A 22,485-nucleotide genomic window follows, 5' to 3' on the forward strand; every position below is an offset into this window, starting at 1 on the left:
CCCCTTACGTATATTAAATTGGGGTAGTTTATTGTAATAGTAATAATCATTTCCAGGAGATAATCTTTCTTTAAAATATAGGGTAAATATTCATTTATTCATGTTCGCCCTACTTTTTACTAATATTTGGGACAGTTATTAAGCTTTAAGGTAGATTGGCCGTAAATCTAATTTTTCTTAGGAATTTGATGAAATTAAAATGTAGTCTTAATCCAGGTGTATTTAATTTAAAAAAAAAATTAAATATGTTAAGGTGATTTTTTTCCCTACATTAATATAAACCAAATACATGCTATGTAGTTCAAATAATGTGTTATTTTTAGCTTTACAATACCACGCAACTACAAAAATATATAATATATTGTGTGCAAGTGATGCTTATAAATTTGATAATATAGATATCGCTCTTCAATCATCATTACTCTAACTATAGTCGTGTATGTTCATCAAATGATGGATCTTCGATTAACTCAAAATTAAATTAAAATTTTGTTTTTGTATCATCGACAAAGCTATATTTTTATGGTATTACAGTGCAACCTCGATATAACAAATCTGAAGGGAACCAGTAAATATTCGTTATATCAAGTAATTCATTAAACCGAGGTTTGTAATATTGAGGTTAAGTTGGTCTAAAATTCGTTATAAAGAGGAAAAAAAGTGTCGGAACCTCTCGCGACATGAATTACATACTATGGAGCATACTAACTGTCATATATTGGTGGGACTTTATACGTTATATAAAGGTTTTGAATTGACGAATTTCGTTATTTAGAGGTATTTAAATTTTTTATTATAGTTGAAAATTCGTTATAAAGAGACTGTTCACAAAAAATATTCGTAATGTAGAGGTATATTTTATATTGAATCTTATGGACAATTCAAGGGGATTGCGAAAAATTTGTTAAATCGAGGAATTCGTTATATTGAGGTTCGTTATATTAAGGTTGCACTGTATTATAAACTACAAGATTGTCTAAATATTTTAGATAATTTTTTTATCACACTCTCTAGATTCTTTGATATAGAAATATCCAATTGAAAAGGATAACCATATGCTTCATCATTTTTTCAGCCAACTTTGAACGATAAAATAATTATAAAAAGCCCGATGATCTAGGAATTTTTTGTGATTTTTGTAAACTTTGTCAATCAAAAAATGTATTTCTAAAATTTTATTGAAATCCCTTGTATTATTCAATCCTTGCATATCTCCTTAAATAATACAAAAAATGCAACAAAAAAAAATCGATTTTCGATCGAATTGGAGACCCATTAAATTCCTTCACTTTTTGCATGATTTTTACATACATTTTTACATTTTTGGCGATTTTTAAACTATGTATAAAGACAATTTTTAAAAATGTATTTAGGATACCAAAAATTACGCTTTTATAATTATCCTCAATAATTTTTGTTGTAAACATAAAATTTCTGAAGGTTAAATTTTTGACCATGTATCCTTTTTTTTCACAATTTATAGTCAGTGATATGTCTTCCATTCTGAATAATAAAATTTTGTATTAACATATAAATTCATCAACAAGGACAGAAAATATTTTCAAAATAAATTTTATAGAGGGATTATAACTTACAATAAATCAGAGTAATGTGCAAAAATAAGATTTGTTTAAGGCTATAATGTTTTAGGAGAATTTTCCTTATACACAAGGGAAAATAACAACCAACTGAGTTAATGGATCAAATATCATACAAATGCATGGATATCAATGGTGGAACTATTTATTATTATTTAAATTGAGGATCGGGCTGGAGGAAGTGTACTTAAGCCCTTTTAGTGGTCGAATCAGATTTTAGTTGTTCTTGTAGTGTTTTTTACCCACCATAAAAATTTCATTACGTATTTTTTCTTTCGGGTGTCTACTTATGTGGGCTAACAGAGGGGGAGGGGTTCAAAAATTTAACGAGCTATCCCACAAACACCCTTATACTTCATTAAAAGTCTTAATTTGCAAAAAAATGATATTTTTTATTTCGGGGATCTACTTATATAAGTTAAAAGAGGGGGAGAGGTTTAGATGCCTTAAAAAGGCTTAAATTTTCAGAAAAATGGTATTATTAATTTAGGGGGGTCTACGTATGGAAGCTAAACGAAGGTGAAGGGTAACAAATTTAACATTTTTACTGAAATTCCAGATCAGCGACCACCAAAACCCAACTTATACGTCATTAAAAGTCTTAACTTGCATAAAGGAGTTTATTAATAAAAATATCTTAAATTTCGGATTACTTTAGCATTTTGACCTTTTTAAAATCGTTTAAAACTTATCTGATTTACTTTACGATATAAGCCGCCTTTACCCCAATGACGCGGGGGTTATAACTAAAAACTTCCGCTTTAAACCATGTAGACTTTTTTTAGTATAACTTTCCGAAGCCAAAGCATAAAATCGCAAGGCGATACACCCAGCAAATATTTTTTTCGAAGGAAAAAAGTTTCTTTACTATAATAATTTACGAACAAATAACCTAATTAGATGGCTTTATGAACATTTGTATATCAAATTTTTCTATCATCAGTATTTCTAAGCTTTACAAACTAGCTTTACTAAATTTAATATACTCCTGATTTATTATTTAAATGCAGAGTATAATAACTTTGGTTTGAAGTTTTTTTTCATAAATATTATATATCCCTATATATTATAAATGTGAAAGTAAGGATGTTTGTTTGTTTGTTACGCTTTCACGTAAAAACTAGCGAATTGATTTGTATGAAACTGTACAATAATATAGCTTATAGATCAGAATAACACATGAGCTATAATTTATAAAAATATATTAACAGAAAAAAATGTTTTCCCTGGTGGAAAAAATATTTGAAAAAAGAATAAGTCTTAATAAGTCTTAGGAAACTCTGAAAAAGTCTTAGAAACTTTAAAAAAGTATTAAGAACTCTGAATAACTCTGAATTAGACTAGTCCGAAAACGTTGAGAAATTCAAAGTTCCTAAGACTTTTTCAGAATTTCTTATTCTTTCTTCAAATATTTTTTCCACCGGGGCTTCCACCAAATTTATTTTTTTGACATTTCATAAATCGGCTTGAAGGAGACAACTTATGAACATTTGCCAATCAAGGTTATCAGACATACTTTTTACATTTAAAAAAATTGAAAACAGTTTAATCATTTGAGATTTCATAAAAAATGAAAGATCCAATTTATGGACTTTTCTGTTTGTATGTCACCTTTAAGGCAATAAAAAAAAATTCATATTATTTTATTCACTTTTTAAAGGTCTTATCAGTTATTTACGGGCAAAAAACGCGGGTGGGGCCGCGGGTAAAAGCTTGTTTCAGTATATACAACGTGTTCTGTTATTAACTGCAGAAACCTAACTTCCCAAAATAAGCTCATCAAGAGCAACAAAAGAACCCTTTTCAAACAAACCACACCCATTGTCACATAGTTGGTTTGTTTACGTACAATCATTTAATGTTTTTGCAAAATAATATAATCCAATCAAATCATGTTATAATTTTTAAAAATCCCTACCTTAGTTGAATATTATTTAAAAAATTGTTTCTAATGTCTCCTGATTATCATTGGCTACTGGTTATCGAATGATAGTCAGTGAATAATCCAATTTATCAATTTTTGTCATACCTGTAGCTCCCAAATTAGGGCTCAGATTCAAATTTGGAAAAGGGTTTTTTTTGTTGCTCTTGATGAGCTTATTTTGGGAAGTTAGGTTTCTGCAGTTAATAACAGAACACGTTGTATACAAAATATTTAAAACTTCACTATGAGAAAATTAGTATAAAATATTTATCGAAAATAGCTTCATTTTGACTTAAAATAATTAGATAATATATATTTTAACTGTACTTGAAAATATATAATCAAATTCTAAATCGAAACAGAAAGCGAAAATTAATGACAAAGAAAAAAGTAAAAAATAATTTTTTGATGTTTTTATTGACAAAGCAATTGGCATGAATTGGTTGATCAGAGAGGAATGTTATAGAACATCTATATATATAGAAAAATGTGAAAATGAAATTAGGACATAGTTACCGATTAAATTGGTGCAAATTTAGCGATCTAAAGGCGAACACTATACTATCTATATTCGTATAAGTCCACTGAGAATTGTAACACCATATACAAATACTTTAGTGAGTATACCTTTAACGAAAAAAAAAAAAAAAAAAAAACTTTATCCCTAATTCAAAAGATATACTTTTCCGTTACTGGTTTTTCATATATTTCTTTAACAATATTTACTTTAATAGTTCGGGCATTCATGGAAAATGTGAGATATATTGATTGTTCAATGTTATGAAGTGAGATAGTTTTATTATTATGGACTTGAAGATTATCATATGACCAGGAACAGTCAAACAAACGATACTTGGGGGCATAATTGGCCTTACTACGTCATCGAATTTCTTTTCTTATTTAATCAAAAAATTTGGTTTAATTATTTAGCTTTCGATATTTCGTAAACCAAGGCAGATATTGAAAAATTGTATCATCAAAGTTGAAAATAAGGTGTAAATAATTTCAGCCACAAGTCTAAACTTGCCTTGGTGCTCGTACTACCTAAAGATCGGAGCTCGGAAACTTCCCGTTAATAAATTTGGTGACCGTGAGAGCTTTTGTTTAGAACGATACAAAGAACATTTTGGGGGCGGTTAGAAAAAGTTTCACGGAAAACCATTTTACTACCTTATATTGCGGGGTCCTCTTCACATAATTTTGATCTCAGTAAATATACAGTGGAGTCATGCTTAATGTCATGGTTAATTGAAGACATGCAAATTTCTTTCATTTAGAGGTATTTCTCTTCTCAGACATCCAGGTATAAATAAGTATCTGCTGTCTCATTTACAGAGGGTTCCTTCCATTAATAGAGGTCAGAATACAGGTTATTTCAGTTATAGCGGTGCGATTACTAAATGAAATAACGTATTATCATTGCTGCTACAAAAATTATGAATACCGAGACTTCGCGCGAAATCTAGTGCCTTTTCTTTAATCGTCGGTCCACTAAACGGAACGTTTTTGTTACAAAGTTGCTTGACACATGTTAGCAATCACTGTTCAAGTTCAGGATATTCTGATAAACGTACACGTTTTAGTTTTAATTGACCTCCAGAACATTGTGATTGAATTTTATCTTTATTCTGAATTATTCTACAAAGAGTAGATTTTGGCTCATTAAATTTGACACAGACTTACACGTGGTTTCCCACTTTCATAAATGGATAGTAACTTCAGTTTTTCACGCACTGATAACGATAAGCCTTTGTTTCGGCATTTTTCAAATAAACATCCGTATGACAGAAAAGCAAAACTAAAACTGAAGGTCATTGAGGCTGAAAATTAGTTAAGTGGAGAATTTTCGGATAGAATAAGAATAAGTAAGTAAACAAACAAGACGATGTTATCTCAAGTCTCAGAAGTTAATGTATGTAAAATTCATTCGCTATCTCAGTTATAGAGGTAACTATGACGATAAAATCGAAAGCATGAATCCTAGATATAGAACTTTGCTTCGTCCTACTTAATTCGATGCCAAAGTGTTGGCACCTCAGCATGAGTTCCAGTTATGAAGATTTCTCACTTATCCAGGTCCCACTTAACCAAATTCCACTGTTTTTGAATCGTTTGTGTGTACTATTTGTGAAAGATGAAAAATGTTAAGAGCCACTGTTTTATATGGAATAAATATTAGAAATACTAGTATGTATAGTGATATGTATGACGTTTATTAGGTTATCGAAACACATCTCATGTTTTCTCGCCTTGGTCATGTCTCTAATGCCCATCGCCCATCGCCCATCGTACACATATAATCACCCCTCGTGAATTTCATGTTTTTCTTTTTCACTTAGAAGAATCCCCACTCCACTCATACATACACACACAAATATAAAAATATCCTTCAACACAAAAAGAAAATTCCAGAACAACTTATTTAGAAACCCCCGTCGCTCCCGTCGCACTCTTCGAAATAAAAATATTTCGAGTAGTAGCTATTAGATTTTTTTCTTCCTTTTTAAATGTGAAAAAAAGTAAATAAATATAAATAAATATATTTTTTTCGAAGTCAATTTTCGAGGTGTTTTATTATTATTTTCTGTGTGATGAATTCGTCAGCATTTTCTAAAAGGTTTTTTCTTTTTTTCTTCCTTGTGTAAATTGACGAATGTACTATAAATCTAAAATTGTTTCTGTGTTATTTTCACCGGTCACAAAAAAAAAGAGGTCTCTATGTCCCAACGGGCCTATAAAACATATACACATACTTTCGAGTAATACGGTCAGTAAACAACTCAATGTCGTTACATAAAAACCAGAGTGTTTCGTCATCATTCGTCTTCGATATGACCGTCGTTGTTGGACCAATAATTATTTAAAGACAGAATAAGCAAAACTTTTCAGAGGGTATTTTCGATTCATATGATTATTTCATTGTACCGTTTAGCATTCCGTTGCAAAAATGATTTTTGATAAAACGAGTAAATTTTTCTTACGTCAGAAATTTACAGGTGCCAGTTTATGTAAAAAAATGTGCTGAATACGCTGGTGACCAAAAAACATTTGTTAAGTATAGGCTTCGTTTTTAAAAACTATGATTTTAAGCGGCAATTTTCATTATTTTGATGTTTTTTTACTTTTTAAAGATAACAGTTGTGACCTTTTATCTTTGACCGTTAAATTGTTATAAACAAATTAAGGGTAAAAAATTAACACTTTCTTTCTGCTTTTTTTCCTTCTCAACAAAAAGTCGTATTCGTTGTGTGCGTAGTCATAGTAGGGACAATAAAATCGATGGGTCCAGTGAAAAATTTTGGCGTTAAAGGAGACTGTTATCACTAATTTGCAATTCTTTACATGTTAATGTTATAGAAAATGTCAAATTAAAATTATTGAAAAACACTAATTAATTCAACTTAATGCGTTAAAAATTGTGAAAATAAGAAATCAAATTGTACAAATATTATTTTTCAAATGTAAATTATCATAATTATTTATTTAAATTTGTGAGACAATAATATTAAATATTCAATGTAAGTCATAAATGCAATCCATACAATTATATATGCATCCATACAATTCTATAATTAAAGTAGTGTATCGTTACAATGGAAACGCCTCCAATAAAACTCACACACGGTGCGAATACCCGTGAATAATCTTCTAATTGTAAAATTATTTTTTACTTTTTTGTCCACATATGAACAAAGTTTTTATAATAAATACAGTATTCGCACCGTGCACGAGTTTCGTTTCCATGGTAACGATAAACTAATTTAATTATAGAATTGTATGGATATGCATATATAATTGTATAGATTGTATTTATGACTTACATTGAAAATTTAATATTATTGTCTCACAAATTTAAATAAATAATTATGATAATTTACATTTGAAAAATAATATTTGTGCAATTTGATTTCTTATTTTCACAAATTTTTTAATGCATTAAGTTTAATTAATTAGTGTTTTTCAATAATTTTAATTTGACATTAACATGTAAAGAATTGCAAATTAGTCATAACAACCTCCTTTATCGTCAAAATGTTTCATTGGAAGCGCTGGCATCTTTTTTATTGTCCCTACCATGACTACGCACACAACGAATAGGTGTGAATAATTATAAAATTATTTTTAACTTTTTAGTCCACATATGAACAAAGATTTAATGTAATAAATACAGTATAACTGCTGTATATGATGTCATTATTTAGTAAAATATTTATATCTTAATTAACACCAATATGACAAAAACCAGTTCAATTTAAAAATTAAATTGACAACGAATTAAATGCATTATATAATAAATTTGAGCGTACTTCTTTCTGTTCATCAGTATCAATCATCGATATATAATCAATAAAATAAATTTAGAGAGACAAATTTAATTACGGTTTATTGATTAAAAATCATTTTGATTGATTGATTAAATGTGGTTGAATATAAATGTTCCGGAACGTTGAATGGGAATTCTGAGAGATTAACGTTGCGTATGATTTTTTTTTTTCGTTTTTGTCACTGTGTAAAACTTTTATTAAATTAGGATCCATAAATATTTCAATTAGACATAAGTAATACAGTCAAACCTGGTTAAGTGAGAAAACTGTAGGTACATGTAACTACCAGGTTCCGTCATTTTAACCCTACAAAACCTTTATTAATGGGAAACTCGAATCTCTATAACAGAAAATCGTTTTTCCTTTTTTCCTTCGTGCACTGGGATTGTTACTTGCCTGTACCTCTATACGCGACAGTCGAGCTTGATTAAACCGTGAGCACTGGCACCAACCGTTCCGTAATCTTTAGTTGCGTGATGAGAGATTTGCTCACGCGTTCTGTACATGCGTCAAGTACTTTGCGCCTTAAATATTATTTAACTTTGTAAATCATAACCTCTACATAATTTTATATAAATTTATTTTTAGCTAATTAAAAATAATTTCATTACGTGATTATTGAATGATGTTTGAGAATGAAAAAATTAGAGCAGAGAAATAATTAGATTCAGTTTAACTAATTTCACCATATTTCTATCATAAGTTTTTTAATTTACTAAGTACGACTTATATTAAACTAACGAAAATTACACGAACAGGCCTGAAAATTTTTGAAAACTAATATTTTTGCTTACATCTTTACTCTTGTGATGAAAGAAATTCTCACAATCTCTCCCAAGAAAAGAAAAAAAAATATTTTAGAAAAAACCTATAGATATATTGGATAAAACTGATAAATTCACAATTCGAAAATAGATAAAATTATATGAAGAGAGAAAAAGTTTAACCCACAATTGATTGTGAGCAAAATGCTCATAACGTGAGTGCGGACGTGTTTATAATTAATATATAAATAAATTCTCAATGCAATAAATCCGCAATAATTGTTAGTCATTATTGATTACCCTTGATAAGGTAGTTAAAAGTTTTTAAATAATTTTGGATTAAGATAACTGAGCCTCATCACTGATCACAATAATGATCGACGACACGGGCTCTTTCAAAAATTTAGGTGGATTACACCACCATTTAGTGTGTCCTCCCTTAATTCTTCCCGATGCTGCAATGGAAGAACCAAGTGTTTGTTGAGCTACTGCTAGTCTGCTACACACATGTATTTAATGAGAGACTTTCAACATACTACTACCGCGAGTTTGTATAAAATACCAATAATTTATATAGCATATATTATTAATACATCAAATGCCATCTCGTTGTCAAAAATTTAACTATTTCATTTCAAAACCATTCGAGACAAAAAAAATTCAATAATCAAATTTGTTTAGTTATAAATTTATAATTATTTGTTTTAAATAATTAATTTGTTTTAATAATTTATTAAAAAATTCTATTTAAATATTTCAACATACGTATCCGAGCAAATTTTTAAGTAAAGAGTCATTGAAAATCGATATATAAGTTTTAAAAGTTTTTTTTTAATTTATCGAGTACGACTTATATTAAACTAACCAAAGTAGACGAACAGGCCTGAAAATTTCCGAAGTTAATATTTTATGAGAGAAATTGCTGAGGGACTTAAGAAAAACAATTTTTTTTAAAGCTGTAGATAAGTTGAAAATTCTGAAAAATTGATAATTCGAAAATAGATCAAATTTATATGAAAGAAAAAGTTTCGGCCACAAGTACCATTTGAAAAATAAAAGTTATTTATATTTTAAATCGAGCGTGAGCAAAATGCTTTTACATGAGTGCTGACGGTCCGTTAAATGACAATGATGTGCACTTAAATTATAAATTTCGTGGTTCGATTGAAAAATTTGTTTTGTTTTTAATAAAATTAAGAAAAATGGGCTTGTGGCCAAACTATCTTAAGTTTTATCAATTTTTTATATCAATTTTAGGGATATACAAATTAACTTCAAATTCATATTCGATCTATCGATGATTACTTGATAAAATATTTTGAATCAATATGATGAAATAATAAGGTTTAACTGTATATATTTTCTTGTTGTTGGGCCAACTTACAGGTATATGTACCTATGATCAGGGCTGTCAAAAATTTTGATAAATCAAATATGCCTTTAAATAAATTTTTATAAACTGATCCTGTGACAAACAGTATATAGTCCAAGCAAATTAGACATTTTGTTTGTTACATTTCGAAACGAGCAGTTTATCATTGTTTGAGCAGAATTGTTAGTTAATTTTTAAACATTTCTAGAAAACCTTTAAGACATTTGTGTTAAAAAATTGCTTGCATATAATTTTTTTTCCAAATAGTTTTTAAATATAGGCAATTTTTTTACACAAACATCTTAAGAGTTGTCTAGTAAAGTTTAAAATTTACCATTCGTATTTTTTGACAAGGAACATTTTTTACATTTAAGTTTTTGTTCTATCGCTAACGTTTTGCAAGATGATAAAACGAGACCCAATTGAACTATATTGCTCATTTAAGAACTCATTTACGAAATTTACGCTTACAAACTGACTTTTTACGATCTAAGCACCCTATAAAAATTTCAGCTTGATATTTCTTTTCGTTTTTGAGTTTCCGTTTCAACAGACAGACAGACGGGCAGAGAGACAACCGAAAATGGACTAATTAGGTTAATTTTATGAATATCTATATCAAAATTTTGTTCGTATCATCAATATTTTTAAACGTTACAAACTTGGGACTGAACTTAGTATACCTTGATATATTTCATGGTATAATAACTTACAAATATAACGTTAAGAAATTGTTCATTTTAGAATTGCTAATTTGCTTGGACTAATAGTTTTTATAAGAAAGAAGAAAAAAACAATAAACGTTTTCATGATTCCCAAAGGGTTGGTGCATTTCATTGGAAAAACTAGTAATAACACAAGTATTGTCAACGAAAAGTAATCAAACCTGACATTAACACGTCAGCAAAAAAAAAATCTACCACTAATTCTGCACGTATCAAATAATGTAAAAAAACTACCCCTATTTAACAACCCCCAAAATCACTTACAATACAAAAATGTTAACCTAAATTTGTTAACATCACAAATTAACTTTTTTTTATTATTTCTTTTTTGCAGTATTTTGGAATTACGAAAAGAGAAAAGTCGTGATGCGGCTCGCTCCAGACGTGGCAAGGAGAATTTTGAATTTTATGAACTAGCGAAAATGCTACCATTACCTGCGGCTATTACTTCACAATTGGATAAGGCTAGCATTATACGTTTAACAATTAGTTATTTAAAATTACGTGATTTTTCGGGACATGGTGATCCACCGTGGAATCGAGATCAACCTCCAAATAAAACCGTTAAAGGTAAGCTAGAAATTTTTCTTTATATTTTATTTTCCTAACAGATTTCTGAAGTTTAACATTAAGTAAAATAAAACAGAATTCTTAGGTCTCCATGTTTTTCAGGCAAGGTTTTTTTTTAGTAGGGCCAACTTAAAATATTAAAAATCTTATTAAACAGACCACGAATCTTAGAAATTTTCCGACAAATTTCCAAACGAATTTTTTTAATTCTATTTAATTTTCAGTCGATTTTAATGACACAAATCTCATGACTTTACAACTTCCAAGGTGTTAAATTCTTCAAAAAATGCAAAAAAAAACTCGAATTTTCATTAGATATCTGACTTCGGTAGGCTAAATACGGGGTCCTTTATCCTGGAGATTGCAAGGAAGCTTCGAACAATCTTATAGTTATGAAACAAATTCAAATATAATTCAAAATATAAATTATGGGTTGAGGTTGGGTCTTTTTAAATCCTGTTTAGACGTTGCCAAGCCCCGATTTGCTCCCCCTCCTGTATATTACCAAAATATGTCCAAAGGATTAATATTCCAGTGTTTGAGAATTACTAATATTCGAAAGCTCGCCTAAATTGGCCACATTTAACAATAATTTAATCTTCATAAATATAATTCCCTTTTTCACTTTAATCAGGTCGACATTCGAAAATTCAATTAAATACCAAAATTAACCCTTTGTATCCACAACATACATATGCAACAAATTAAAATTCATTCAATTTCCACCCTCTACTAACCTCACCCCTCCCTTCGGAAAATATTTACGCGTACATTTAATCATAAAACAAAACAAAAAAATTATAAATTCATTAAAAATATTTGAGAATATATCCCACAAATCTAAACTTGATTCTGTATCTATAACAATTAAGTTGATTTTATAATCAAACACAATTAAATAAACGGTCTTCTGTGAGGAAGGAGAAAGGCGTTTGCTATCTTTGTAAAAGGGTTTTTCATTAAGAGTGATAGAACTTTAAACTAAGACCATAAACTAGAACTTGGAGTTTTCTTGCAAAATTCCAAGAAAAGTCATAAATCAGAAATTCGACTAATTGAAGGGGTTAGTAAAGATAAGACTACCCGCTAAAATTGAATTGAATGATACTAGAAATGATACTAACCCTGAATTGCCAGTTTTTCTTTGAAACAAATTTATAATTTTGTCTTTGAAAAATTGCAAAATTATTATATTCTTCTTGACCACGTTTTCGCTTTTCATCTTCTATTTCACGCATGGGATATTATTAACTAATCAGGTATCGTTAATTTGTTGGGATATGATCAAGAGACATCAGTGCCCATATTATCTCCCTGAATTTGTCTAATTTTTCAAATGAGTTTTACAAGCCTAACGTGATTGAAGTTTTTTAATATGAAAACCATTTTCAGTGGGTAAAAATCTATAAGAAGCAGTTAAAAATTACAGTTTTCTTTTTTCAAATTTCTGTTACCATTAGGTCATCAATTTGCTATAAAATACTATTCCAATTAAAGTAGTTCGGCCGTCACATGATTAGTCAAGTTAGCAACTAATTCATATTCATTGAAATTAAATCTAGGTTATGAATAAAAATAATATTTGTATCACGTAAATGTTATTTAATGTTTTAAAAATATCGTAAAAGATAAAATTTATCAATTTGACAAGTTTTTGACATTTAAACGTGAAAAACCAAAGTTTTTTATGTTTTCTTTTTGGAAAGCGCCGTAAGGTGATGTTTTTCTTGCATAAACAGAATCTGTCATAAATTATTTTCTTTATAATGAAAACTTTTTTGAAGCTCAATCACCGATTAAATAACATGATTGTAAGTTCTTCCATAAAGTACTGTGTTAAAAATCACAATTTTAAAATGAAATCACAATTTTGTCCCGCAGGAAGCCCCAAAACTGTGTTTATTTTGATCATGGGATTTTGAACTCTCATTTACTGCAAAAAAATGAACATTCACCGAACTTGCTCAAACAGATGCAATACTTTAAAAAAAAAAATTAATAATACACACAAATTATTTACGTTTAAAGGTCTATCATTCTTAATGGAAAACCCTTTATTTATATCTATCTATCAGTATGTATACCCTTAATCAGTCTGTAAATTTCATGTAATTATTTACCACTAGAGGGTTGTATTGTTTCATAACTAGTTATTTTGTTATATTTAACTTACTTATTTGGTTACATCATGAATACATTTTAGGTTGTATAAATATTTATATATTATAGTCTGATTATAAACTTTAGTCACAGTGAAAAATCTTAATTCCTTTAGAGGTGGGTGCTACAAAAAACACAGTACTCTGGTTAACACGATTCCAAGCCTTGTAGTGATCTGAATCAAAAAAATTTGAAATATTCTTAATTGGTAAAAATGTCACAAAATGGCGTCGAAATGAAAATAAAAATTTATTTCTACCCCTTTTTTGACATTTTCTTTGAAATTTTTATAAAATCCGAGGTTCAGACGATAGAGAGATTAAAAAGAAAGGTTCCCATCCAATTTCAAAGAAATCGATCGAGTAGAACTTGAAATATCATGTCAATCACCTCCAAAAATGTAGTTTCAAGAAAAACGCATTTTAAGTTTGAGAGACAATTCCGTCAGAGTAACTCGGGTAATAATATTATTCTCTTTGGATTAATCGGCGATCTCAGATCCATACATTGGATCTTCTTCCACTTCATATGCAATGTCTTGCAAAGTTATTTCTGCTAACCGAGCTTTTTGCCTTCTTCTGAAGCAACAGAAGCTTGCAGTAAAGAGCGATCAATTTAAACTTCGTTACCACAAAATCCGCTGTATTTCTGAAAATAATTCGAATATTGAAAAATCCGTTTTAGAACATATTCTTAAGGGTCCTAACCTTTATTAATATGAGGAAAAAAATCGATTTCTTCAAATTTCTAGACCAGAATACTATTTTAAATAATGATATTTCCTTGATTCAACTATGAATAGCTTTCTTGTCTGGACTTTCAAACGAGCGCAATAAAATTTTGATGCATAGAAAATTATTAGAAAATGTTAGCAAAATTTAAACAATTTATAGACCACAGAAATAAAAGACACTTGTGAATCAAACAAATATTACCAATAAATCCCCAATTTCCTTCCCCTTTATAAAAAATACGATTGACTATTCTCTCTTTAAAATAAATGAATTTAAAATCAACCATAATATCCACCATCAGTGTTGAAAATATTAACTTGGTACCACTGTTGTTACAAGAATAGACATCAAAACATAATACACAGTGCATCATTGAAGAAGAACACATATATACAAAACCCTTGTCATTCATGATGATGACGAGTGAGGGAGGAGGGGATAGTGGGGGGATAGTAGAAGGGGTGGGTATATTATGGAATGAGTATATAGTGTTGTTTTTATGTACCCCATGTATTAAAACTGTGGGAGCCGGTATCAAACTGGATTCTAGTCCAGATTTGCCAAAAAATTGGGGTTTTTTACTTGGATGTGCCTGATGGAACTTACTAGAAGATTCTAAATCTACACGAAACAAACAAAAACGTTACAACTTTTCATGTAACTTTGGTCTCATGAATCGTTTTGGGATCAAGGTTCTTTTTAAATGTAACAAGATGACCTTGAAGATACGCTATACGATACGCTAAATAATGGCAATTGCCGCGCTTTACGTGTCACGTTTTATTCATAAAAACTGTTGCACTCATTGAAACTATTCCACTTTTTCCCTCATTTTATGTGTGTTTCGCACAAATTTTAAAGAAAAGCCGCACAATTTTTCATTGTCAAGATATTGTCAACACAGAAAAAATTATAGATGATTAATTTAAAGAACGCAAAATTTTCCAGAAAATTATCTTTATACTTGAGTCGCATTTTCGCCTAGAATCGGGAAAAATGGAATTGAAAAGCTGTATGGAGTCACGATTGAAGTTTTTATTCCATGTATATATGAAATATATCAGGGTATACTAAGTTTAGTCGCAAGTTTTTAAAACTTAAAAATATTGATGTTGTGAGGGTGCAAATTATATGGTATGTATTATATGAGATTATCAGTTATGTGTGTGTGACATGTATGTATGTGTGGTTACCTAAGAGTGGCTATATTTCTTTACTTACATGACATACTACCATGTCTATACATAGTATTTCAGCAATTATCTCAGTCAATTGTTTGCTTTCTTTTAAAAATAGTCAAGAAATTTCGATTTCTGCGACAACACATCTTTAAGATCACTTCTTTATCCTGAAAATGAGCCCCGGTAGAGATTGGCCAAAAAGGACCAATAATGATCAGACAGGACCAAACAGAACTGTAACAGAAATCACCTCGATAACTGCAAAATAAAGATTCCACGATCCTATAAAATCTAAGGGTATCTAAAACCATAGAAGTAATAACATAGAACCGTAACGTGACCATCCAAACGATTGATCGTTACAGAGAGAGACCTAAAAAAAGTACACGTATAGCTGTCTTCGTCTATCTTATACTACCTCTATGAAATACACAAACATGCACGTGTTTATGCAATCATTCAAAATATGAATATTCTCGCTTTGTCAGGTCAGGTCTCTTTTTTAACGTTCAATAATTCATTTATTGCGTTTCCTATGCTTTTTAGCCTCTATCTTTGTAACCTCTTTAATCTAAAGCTACTTCGCTCACGTCGAAGTTCATACACTGACTGGCTCCCAGAGTATAAACAGTATAAGCACAGCCACAATACTGCGCATTATGCGTGTAAATTAACCAAGTTTGGTTTCACAATAAGCTTTAACTAAATTTACACCATACCCTCGTTTTCGATTCGCATGTACTACGCCTAGTAACAAATTGGATTATTACTGTACTCATTTTTCTCTGATTCACTTCTGTAAAAATTCTTCACAAACATCTTCTTTTTTTTTACAGTGTGTAGACAAATATTAAATTTTATTTACAGTGAATATGTATACACAATCACTCATACCAACCTAAAAACATGCCACTAAACTCATAAAACATACAACGTTTGTCAACTGTTTTTTTTATTTCGTGTGTTGTCATCCCTTTGAAAATATAAAAACAACTGTCAAATGTTTTATAAACGTAATTCTGTGGTTCTCAAGTTAATGCAATCTAAAATAACACAACTCAATTTAGAATTCTTTTTAGTTTGACATAGGGTTGCCTTCTGCTCGGTGACGAGTTTTTGAAAATTTTGCCATGCCACCGCGTGGGCCGAAATCAGGGTCGAAAAAGCAAAAATTAGCATTTTGATTGCTAAATCGCCACCACTGTGAATTTGACCTCGTCAATTAGAGTAGTGAGAATTGATTTTTTTCATGATTTTAATGTTTATAGAACTTTTCAGTTTATTTTGTTGGTATCACGATAAGAAGTCAGTTGTAAAAATCTTATATTCGTCCTATTTAAGTCACAACGAATTTTCATGTTTCGTCGTTTTGTTCGAGTCACGCTTGTGCAAAATTTCAATGTCTTGTCAACCTTGTGATTAAGTTTTGATAGATACTTACGGCTTAATGCCAAAACAAACTGACTGGTAGTTTTCGTGCAAAATGATGGACAAAATGTGCAAATTTCTAATATATTTATATTACTTCATACTTATATTTTTGATGAAATAAATTAAATACATATGATAAAATTGGACTTTTTTCAATTTCCCGCTTCTCACTGCAATACCCCTTCTCCACACAACACCTTCTTCATAATGTGCCGGACTTGAAGTCGATTTATCATCTCTAACTCGAGATAAATTTAATTAAAGTTCGGATAATTAACACTGAAAGCATTAGAGAGATTCTGTTTTAAGAAATAATTAATATTATATAATTACTCAAAGTTAATGAATTTTATTGTTGAACAGAAATGACCATAGTTAGAGTATAGATAGTTGAAAAGAGAAGAGAGACTTTATTACAAGAATACACTTTATTTTTTACCATAATTTCTCCGCATTGTACATTAGAGTTAAAAGTAACACACTAGTTGACTATGTATGTGTGGTATAATTAATTATACATGCTTATTATAAGTTTAGTCCAAAACATTTTTACACAGGGAGACAACAGCCTTAATTCCATAATCTACCGACTTTCTGAGTTATCGTCCGACTTCTCGGAACCTTAACCTGGTGCCAACCCTAAGCTTACGATAACCCTATTTCCAGATTTATCTCTTATCACTCCTTATTAGAACGAATATAATTTTTTTTAAATATGTAAAATCAAAATCATAGGTGTATTCATGACATTTGTGGAAAAATTGGTAACGAACCATCAAAATCTAAGCAATTCGATTAAATGTTATGATATTATGTCAAAATACAATGAGTGAATTATTTATGTCCAGGTTCAAATTTCAAACTAAGAGATTATAAACCAGACTGCTGTTTGTTATTGAATTTGGTACGGAATCTATCCATATATAGACTTCTTAACCGCATAACAATATTTATATTTTGTTCCTAAATCAAAATATATTTTATTAAATTTTCACAAGGACTATTTATTTAAAAAGGAAAATATGTGAAAATCGAATGTTCAAACATAATAAAACAATTTCGTTATGGTTTTAGTCTTTTGTTCTTCTTTTTCATGTACAGTCAAATCTCTTCTAAACTTAAAATAGTCTAATCAAATTATTCCTAATTATAAATAATATTTTTGGGACTGTAAAATTTATTAATTATATTTTTTATTTTTTCGAACTTTTTCAACCCCCAGTGGCCAGTACAAAGCAGCAGAAGGTGATAAAAATTTTTGAGAAGTAAATTCCAAAACTAGAAAGTTCATGTTTTCTAATGAGCACGATATGATTTTAGATAACGCCTTTTTTTATATAAAATTGCGACCAGGTGAAAAAATGTTTAAATTATGGAAAAATTCTAGTTTTTGACATGTAGGTATTAAAAACGAAGAGTGGTAAAAATTTTTAAGAAACAATATGTAAGGGCTTAAAAGAAGGCTGTTTAAGTTTCCGAATGATAGGAATGGGATTTCAGTGCGATGATTATTTCAGATAATACACGATTTTAAATCCAGAAATGTCAATTTTGCTTAGAAAGCGAATATCTTAGTGTTGTTAACAAATTCGCTGTAAAATTATGGTACGCTTCTAAACTTTATATAATAATTAGGGATAGCGTTTCTTACCATTTCTAATAATAATAATAATAATAATAATAATATTGGGGCTTAACCTCCGTTTCTCTAACATATACGCCTATAACAAAGGCCACCCACATCATTATTTGTTAATCTTTATTTTTTTAATTACAAACATATTTACAATTACATTTTGATGTGGGTGCAGTCGGTTACTTCGTTCTTATACAAGCAACGACAATGTGATCAATGCTGCACTCCCATTAATTATAAATTGTTCACACTGCCGCTGCCTGGATTCGAACCTGCAACCTAAGTCTAAATGGACAAACAGTCCAAGGCAAACGCCTTAGACCGCTCGGTCATTTAGGCTCTCATTTCTACCCGCCGTGCAAAGCGGCAAAACTAGTACAAGTTTTCCAATGATATAATTAGGTTCCAAATTCGATGATTTTTCGTAGAGATACAGCTGTTTGAAATTTAGGTAAAATTTTTTGTAAAAATTTTGTTCCTTTAATAAATTAGCGCAGTATATATTAGTTGTGAATATATTTGGAAATCAAGTTTGTAATTGATTTTATGTGAAATAATTAATGTACCTTTGCAATAAACAATAAAGTATACCAAAGTTTTCAAAGGTTTCATCTAGTGGCGATTTTATTGTATCGAACTTACGGAAAAGGGGAGTTACAATATTTTAACTTGTCTAATCGAGTCTAGCTACTTTAAATAGTTGCTTTTGATGCCTTCAGGTTCATCAAATAATTTTCCCAATATGTTAATCAAAAACACCACAAAAGTATCAGAAGGGTGCTGGAGTTGACACCATCAAAAAGCAGTTACTTCCCGAGCTAATTCACATACAAACTACCGAATTTCAAAGCATTTGATCTAAATTGGTTCAAAAATCTATAAACACACTCCCACCCTGACCCGTCGATCTTCGATGCAATGCAAGTCTATTTTTTTTCGTGACCATAAATCGTGAGAAGCAAATATCAAGCCTTAAGTATTATGCGGTCAAATTAATTAAAATGACGTTTTACTTACTTAAAATAGATTAGATTTAGTTAAGCTTTTCTGAATACGCGCTTGATTTTTTCGAAAATCCATAAAATAATTTTAAAAATGAAAGTATCTAAGTAAAAAAAACTTAGTTATGAAGGGAGTTTACGAACGCGGACCAACAGACAACGGTGTAAAAAAAAGTTAAAATCATAAATCTCAATTGGACGATCATATTAAATTATAGTGTGTTCAAATTTATTCGTCCATATGGTGCGCGCTATCTATGAACAGTGAACGGTGAACAAGTAATAACTTGTCACTGTGCTATGATAAATGCATTTTTATGTTAGAAAATATGTTCGATGTTAGGTTACGAACGAAGAGGAGAGAGATACGTCGCATCTGTTGTACATTGTGATAATATTAAAGCGATTTGTTTTCTCTTTACCTTCAAATTTGTTATTTTGTTTTCGATGTCCAAAAAAAAAAAATTATATACAACAAGAAATATCCAATTATAATTTATGATGTCTGAAAGTCTCGATTATAGTGAAAATCTTGGAGGTTTGTAATTTTTTAACGAAGTTTTTTATTACTAATTTTAAAGGTAGCACAGGAATTTTAAAGGTAGGCATCCGAGAATTCCTTTTGCGAACTGCAGATTGCTTTGGGATGAGGAAACCTTCTTCTCATTGCGCCGTCTCCCTTCGAAGGTTGAGGATCCAACTAGCAATAGTTAATTGACCTTTTCCTTTGAATCTTTCCCTCGATGATCAACCGAAGTATTTCATATCTATTTCCTCTCATTATAAGTCCAATATATCTTATTTTGGGCTCTTTGATTTTAAGCATCAGCTCTTTGTTTTTCTGCATTCTATTGAGAACTTCTGTGTTTCTTACTCTTTCGACCCAGTCTATGCGTAATATATTCTCCTATAAAGATACATTTCGAAAGCATGTCTTTTTCTGGAGAAGGATTGAGGGTCCAGCTTTCGCACATGGACAGGAGGATGGAGAATACGTGGCAGCGTAGCATTTGGATTCTAAGTCTAGGTCACGCCTAATAAGAAAAATTCTTCATGTCTATAAATGTTCTCCTGGCCTGTTTAATTCTTGATAGTACCTCTTTCGTGGAATCGCAACTATGACACACTAGTGCCCCTAGATATCTGAAGAAGTGGAATCAGGAAAAAGGAAACCTTAAGAAAGATTAGTCTTATATGGAGGGCACTTGTGTTACATGCAAGACAGATATGGTCAGAGTACACGTTCCGAAAATCTTATCTCATTTCAAGGGATCTATATAATCAAAATCAGGCACACTGAACAATTGGGCCTGCCAGTACATCACTATACTTGCAGGAGCTATCATAGTAGGGAGAAAGATGAAATGACATCTCATCTTATCTGTCACTGTCCAACTCTTTCCATGAGGAGATTGTCTCATTTTCAGCGGTCCAAGCCATGTTGCTGTTTTAAACAGCTGCAAATGATTCATGGAGTAGTGGTTGGAGATGGGCCCACCCACTTTTTGCTATCACAACGGACCCTACAGTTTAAGTGTGTCTCACCGCAAGGTAGCTACTCTAACGTTACCTAACCTAACATTCATTACTAATTAAAAGGAAAGAAAAAAAACTTATTGTTTTTAATTATAACATTTAATATCAAATTTCTGATATCATCTGAAAAGACTATTAACACTTAGTAATAAAAAAAACTTTACTTAGTAATAAAAAAAACAAAAAGAAAACCGACTTCAAAAGAAAATTTTTTCCAAAACAAATGAAAATGCACTAAAAAGTAAATAAATATTGATAATATAATGTAGTTAAAATTATTGTTATTTTTGGAGTCGGTGTCAGCCAAGCTAATGTAGCAAACTGTTCTGTCAGAGTCGTTTCCTTGGCTGCCACCGACTCCAAAAATAACAATAATTTTAACTCCATTATATTATCATTATTTGTTTACTTTTTAGTGCATTTTCATTTGTTTTGGAAAAATTTTTCTTTTGAAGTCGGTTTTCTCTTTTTTAAAAGTTTATTTTATTTTGTGATTTTTAGTGAAACTGAAGTACACTAACTAATTTATATTGAGTTATTCGTCCTCTTGTCGTACATACTTAATGCAAATTTAAGACTTTTATGATTTTCTCATGGATGCCGTTGTCAGAACTAGACCAAAATGAAATGGGACCAAACGGGAAGCACCATCTTTCCAACAAAAAAGAATCATCAAAATCGGTTCACCCAGTCAAAAGTTCTGAGGTAACAAACATAAAAAAAAAAAATACAGTCGAATTGATACCCTCCTCCGTTTTTGTTTGAAGTCGGTTAAAAAACTAACAATATTTATACAATATCTACCTTTTATTTAAACTATAATCAATATCATTCTTATACATTGCAAATATTTGAGGATTAAACTTAAAATGTATTTTGACATATGACATTCTTTTGTTTTTAACAATAAAAATATTTAAATACTTGATTGTGAGTTAGTATACGGTTTTGGACTTTTATAAATCCTTTTTTCCCCTAAAAAAATCTAATTTAACTTAATTAGAAACACCTCTCTAATTTTTTATAAAGAGATATAATTTTTGATTTTGACATATAAGTTCATTTGTCTTAAGTATCCCGAATTAGTTGTCATTTTTTGCTCAATAGATGGCAGAATTGCTTTTTTAAGTGTATACTGTAAAATGAACAATATATTCAAATATGTATATAATTATATTCAAATTGAATATGATTTAATAACATACATGCATACATATATGCAAAATATAATAATATATACATACTGTTTACTGAATAGGTACTAGATAGGTAGGTGTGTATTGTATGCTTGTATATTGTATTGGATGGATCGGATCCCCTTTGGATTTATTAGAATGCAACATAATGGAATAATTTAATTCCACCAATTAAATTACACAAATAATAATAATCATAATAATAATAATAATAATATAATAATGTTATTATTTATTTGTGTTGAGTGTTTAAATAATGATCATACAAAGTGCTTGTTGAATACTTTCAATTCTTTATCATGTACAGCGTCTCACAGTCGAGCATTTATAGC

General features: G+C 29.9%; 1 protein-coding gene across 2 annotated transcripts in view; it reads left to right on the forward strand.

Annotated features, from left to right (window-relative positions):
- The window catches only part of LOC123302483 (protein trachealess), a 52,664-nt gene that overhangs the window by 8,508 nt on the left and 21,671 nt on the right, over positions 1-22,485 (forward strand). For both annotated transcript variants that reach the window (XM_044885422.1, XM_044885423.1), the window contains exon 2: positions 11,043-11,278. In XM_044885422.1, coding sequence (XP_044741357.1) covers positions 11,043-11,278 — 236 coding nt within the window. The remainder of the gene's footprint in view (positions 1-11,042; positions 11,279-22,485) is intronic.

The sequence above is a fragment of the Chrysoperla carnea genome, chromosome X, assembly GCF_905475395.1.
Source record: "Chrysoperla carnea chromosome X, inChrCarn1.1, whole genome shotgun sequence".
Lineage (NCBI taxonomy): Eukaryota > Metazoa > Arthropoda > Insecta > Neuroptera > Chrysopidae > Chrysoperla > Chrysoperla carnea.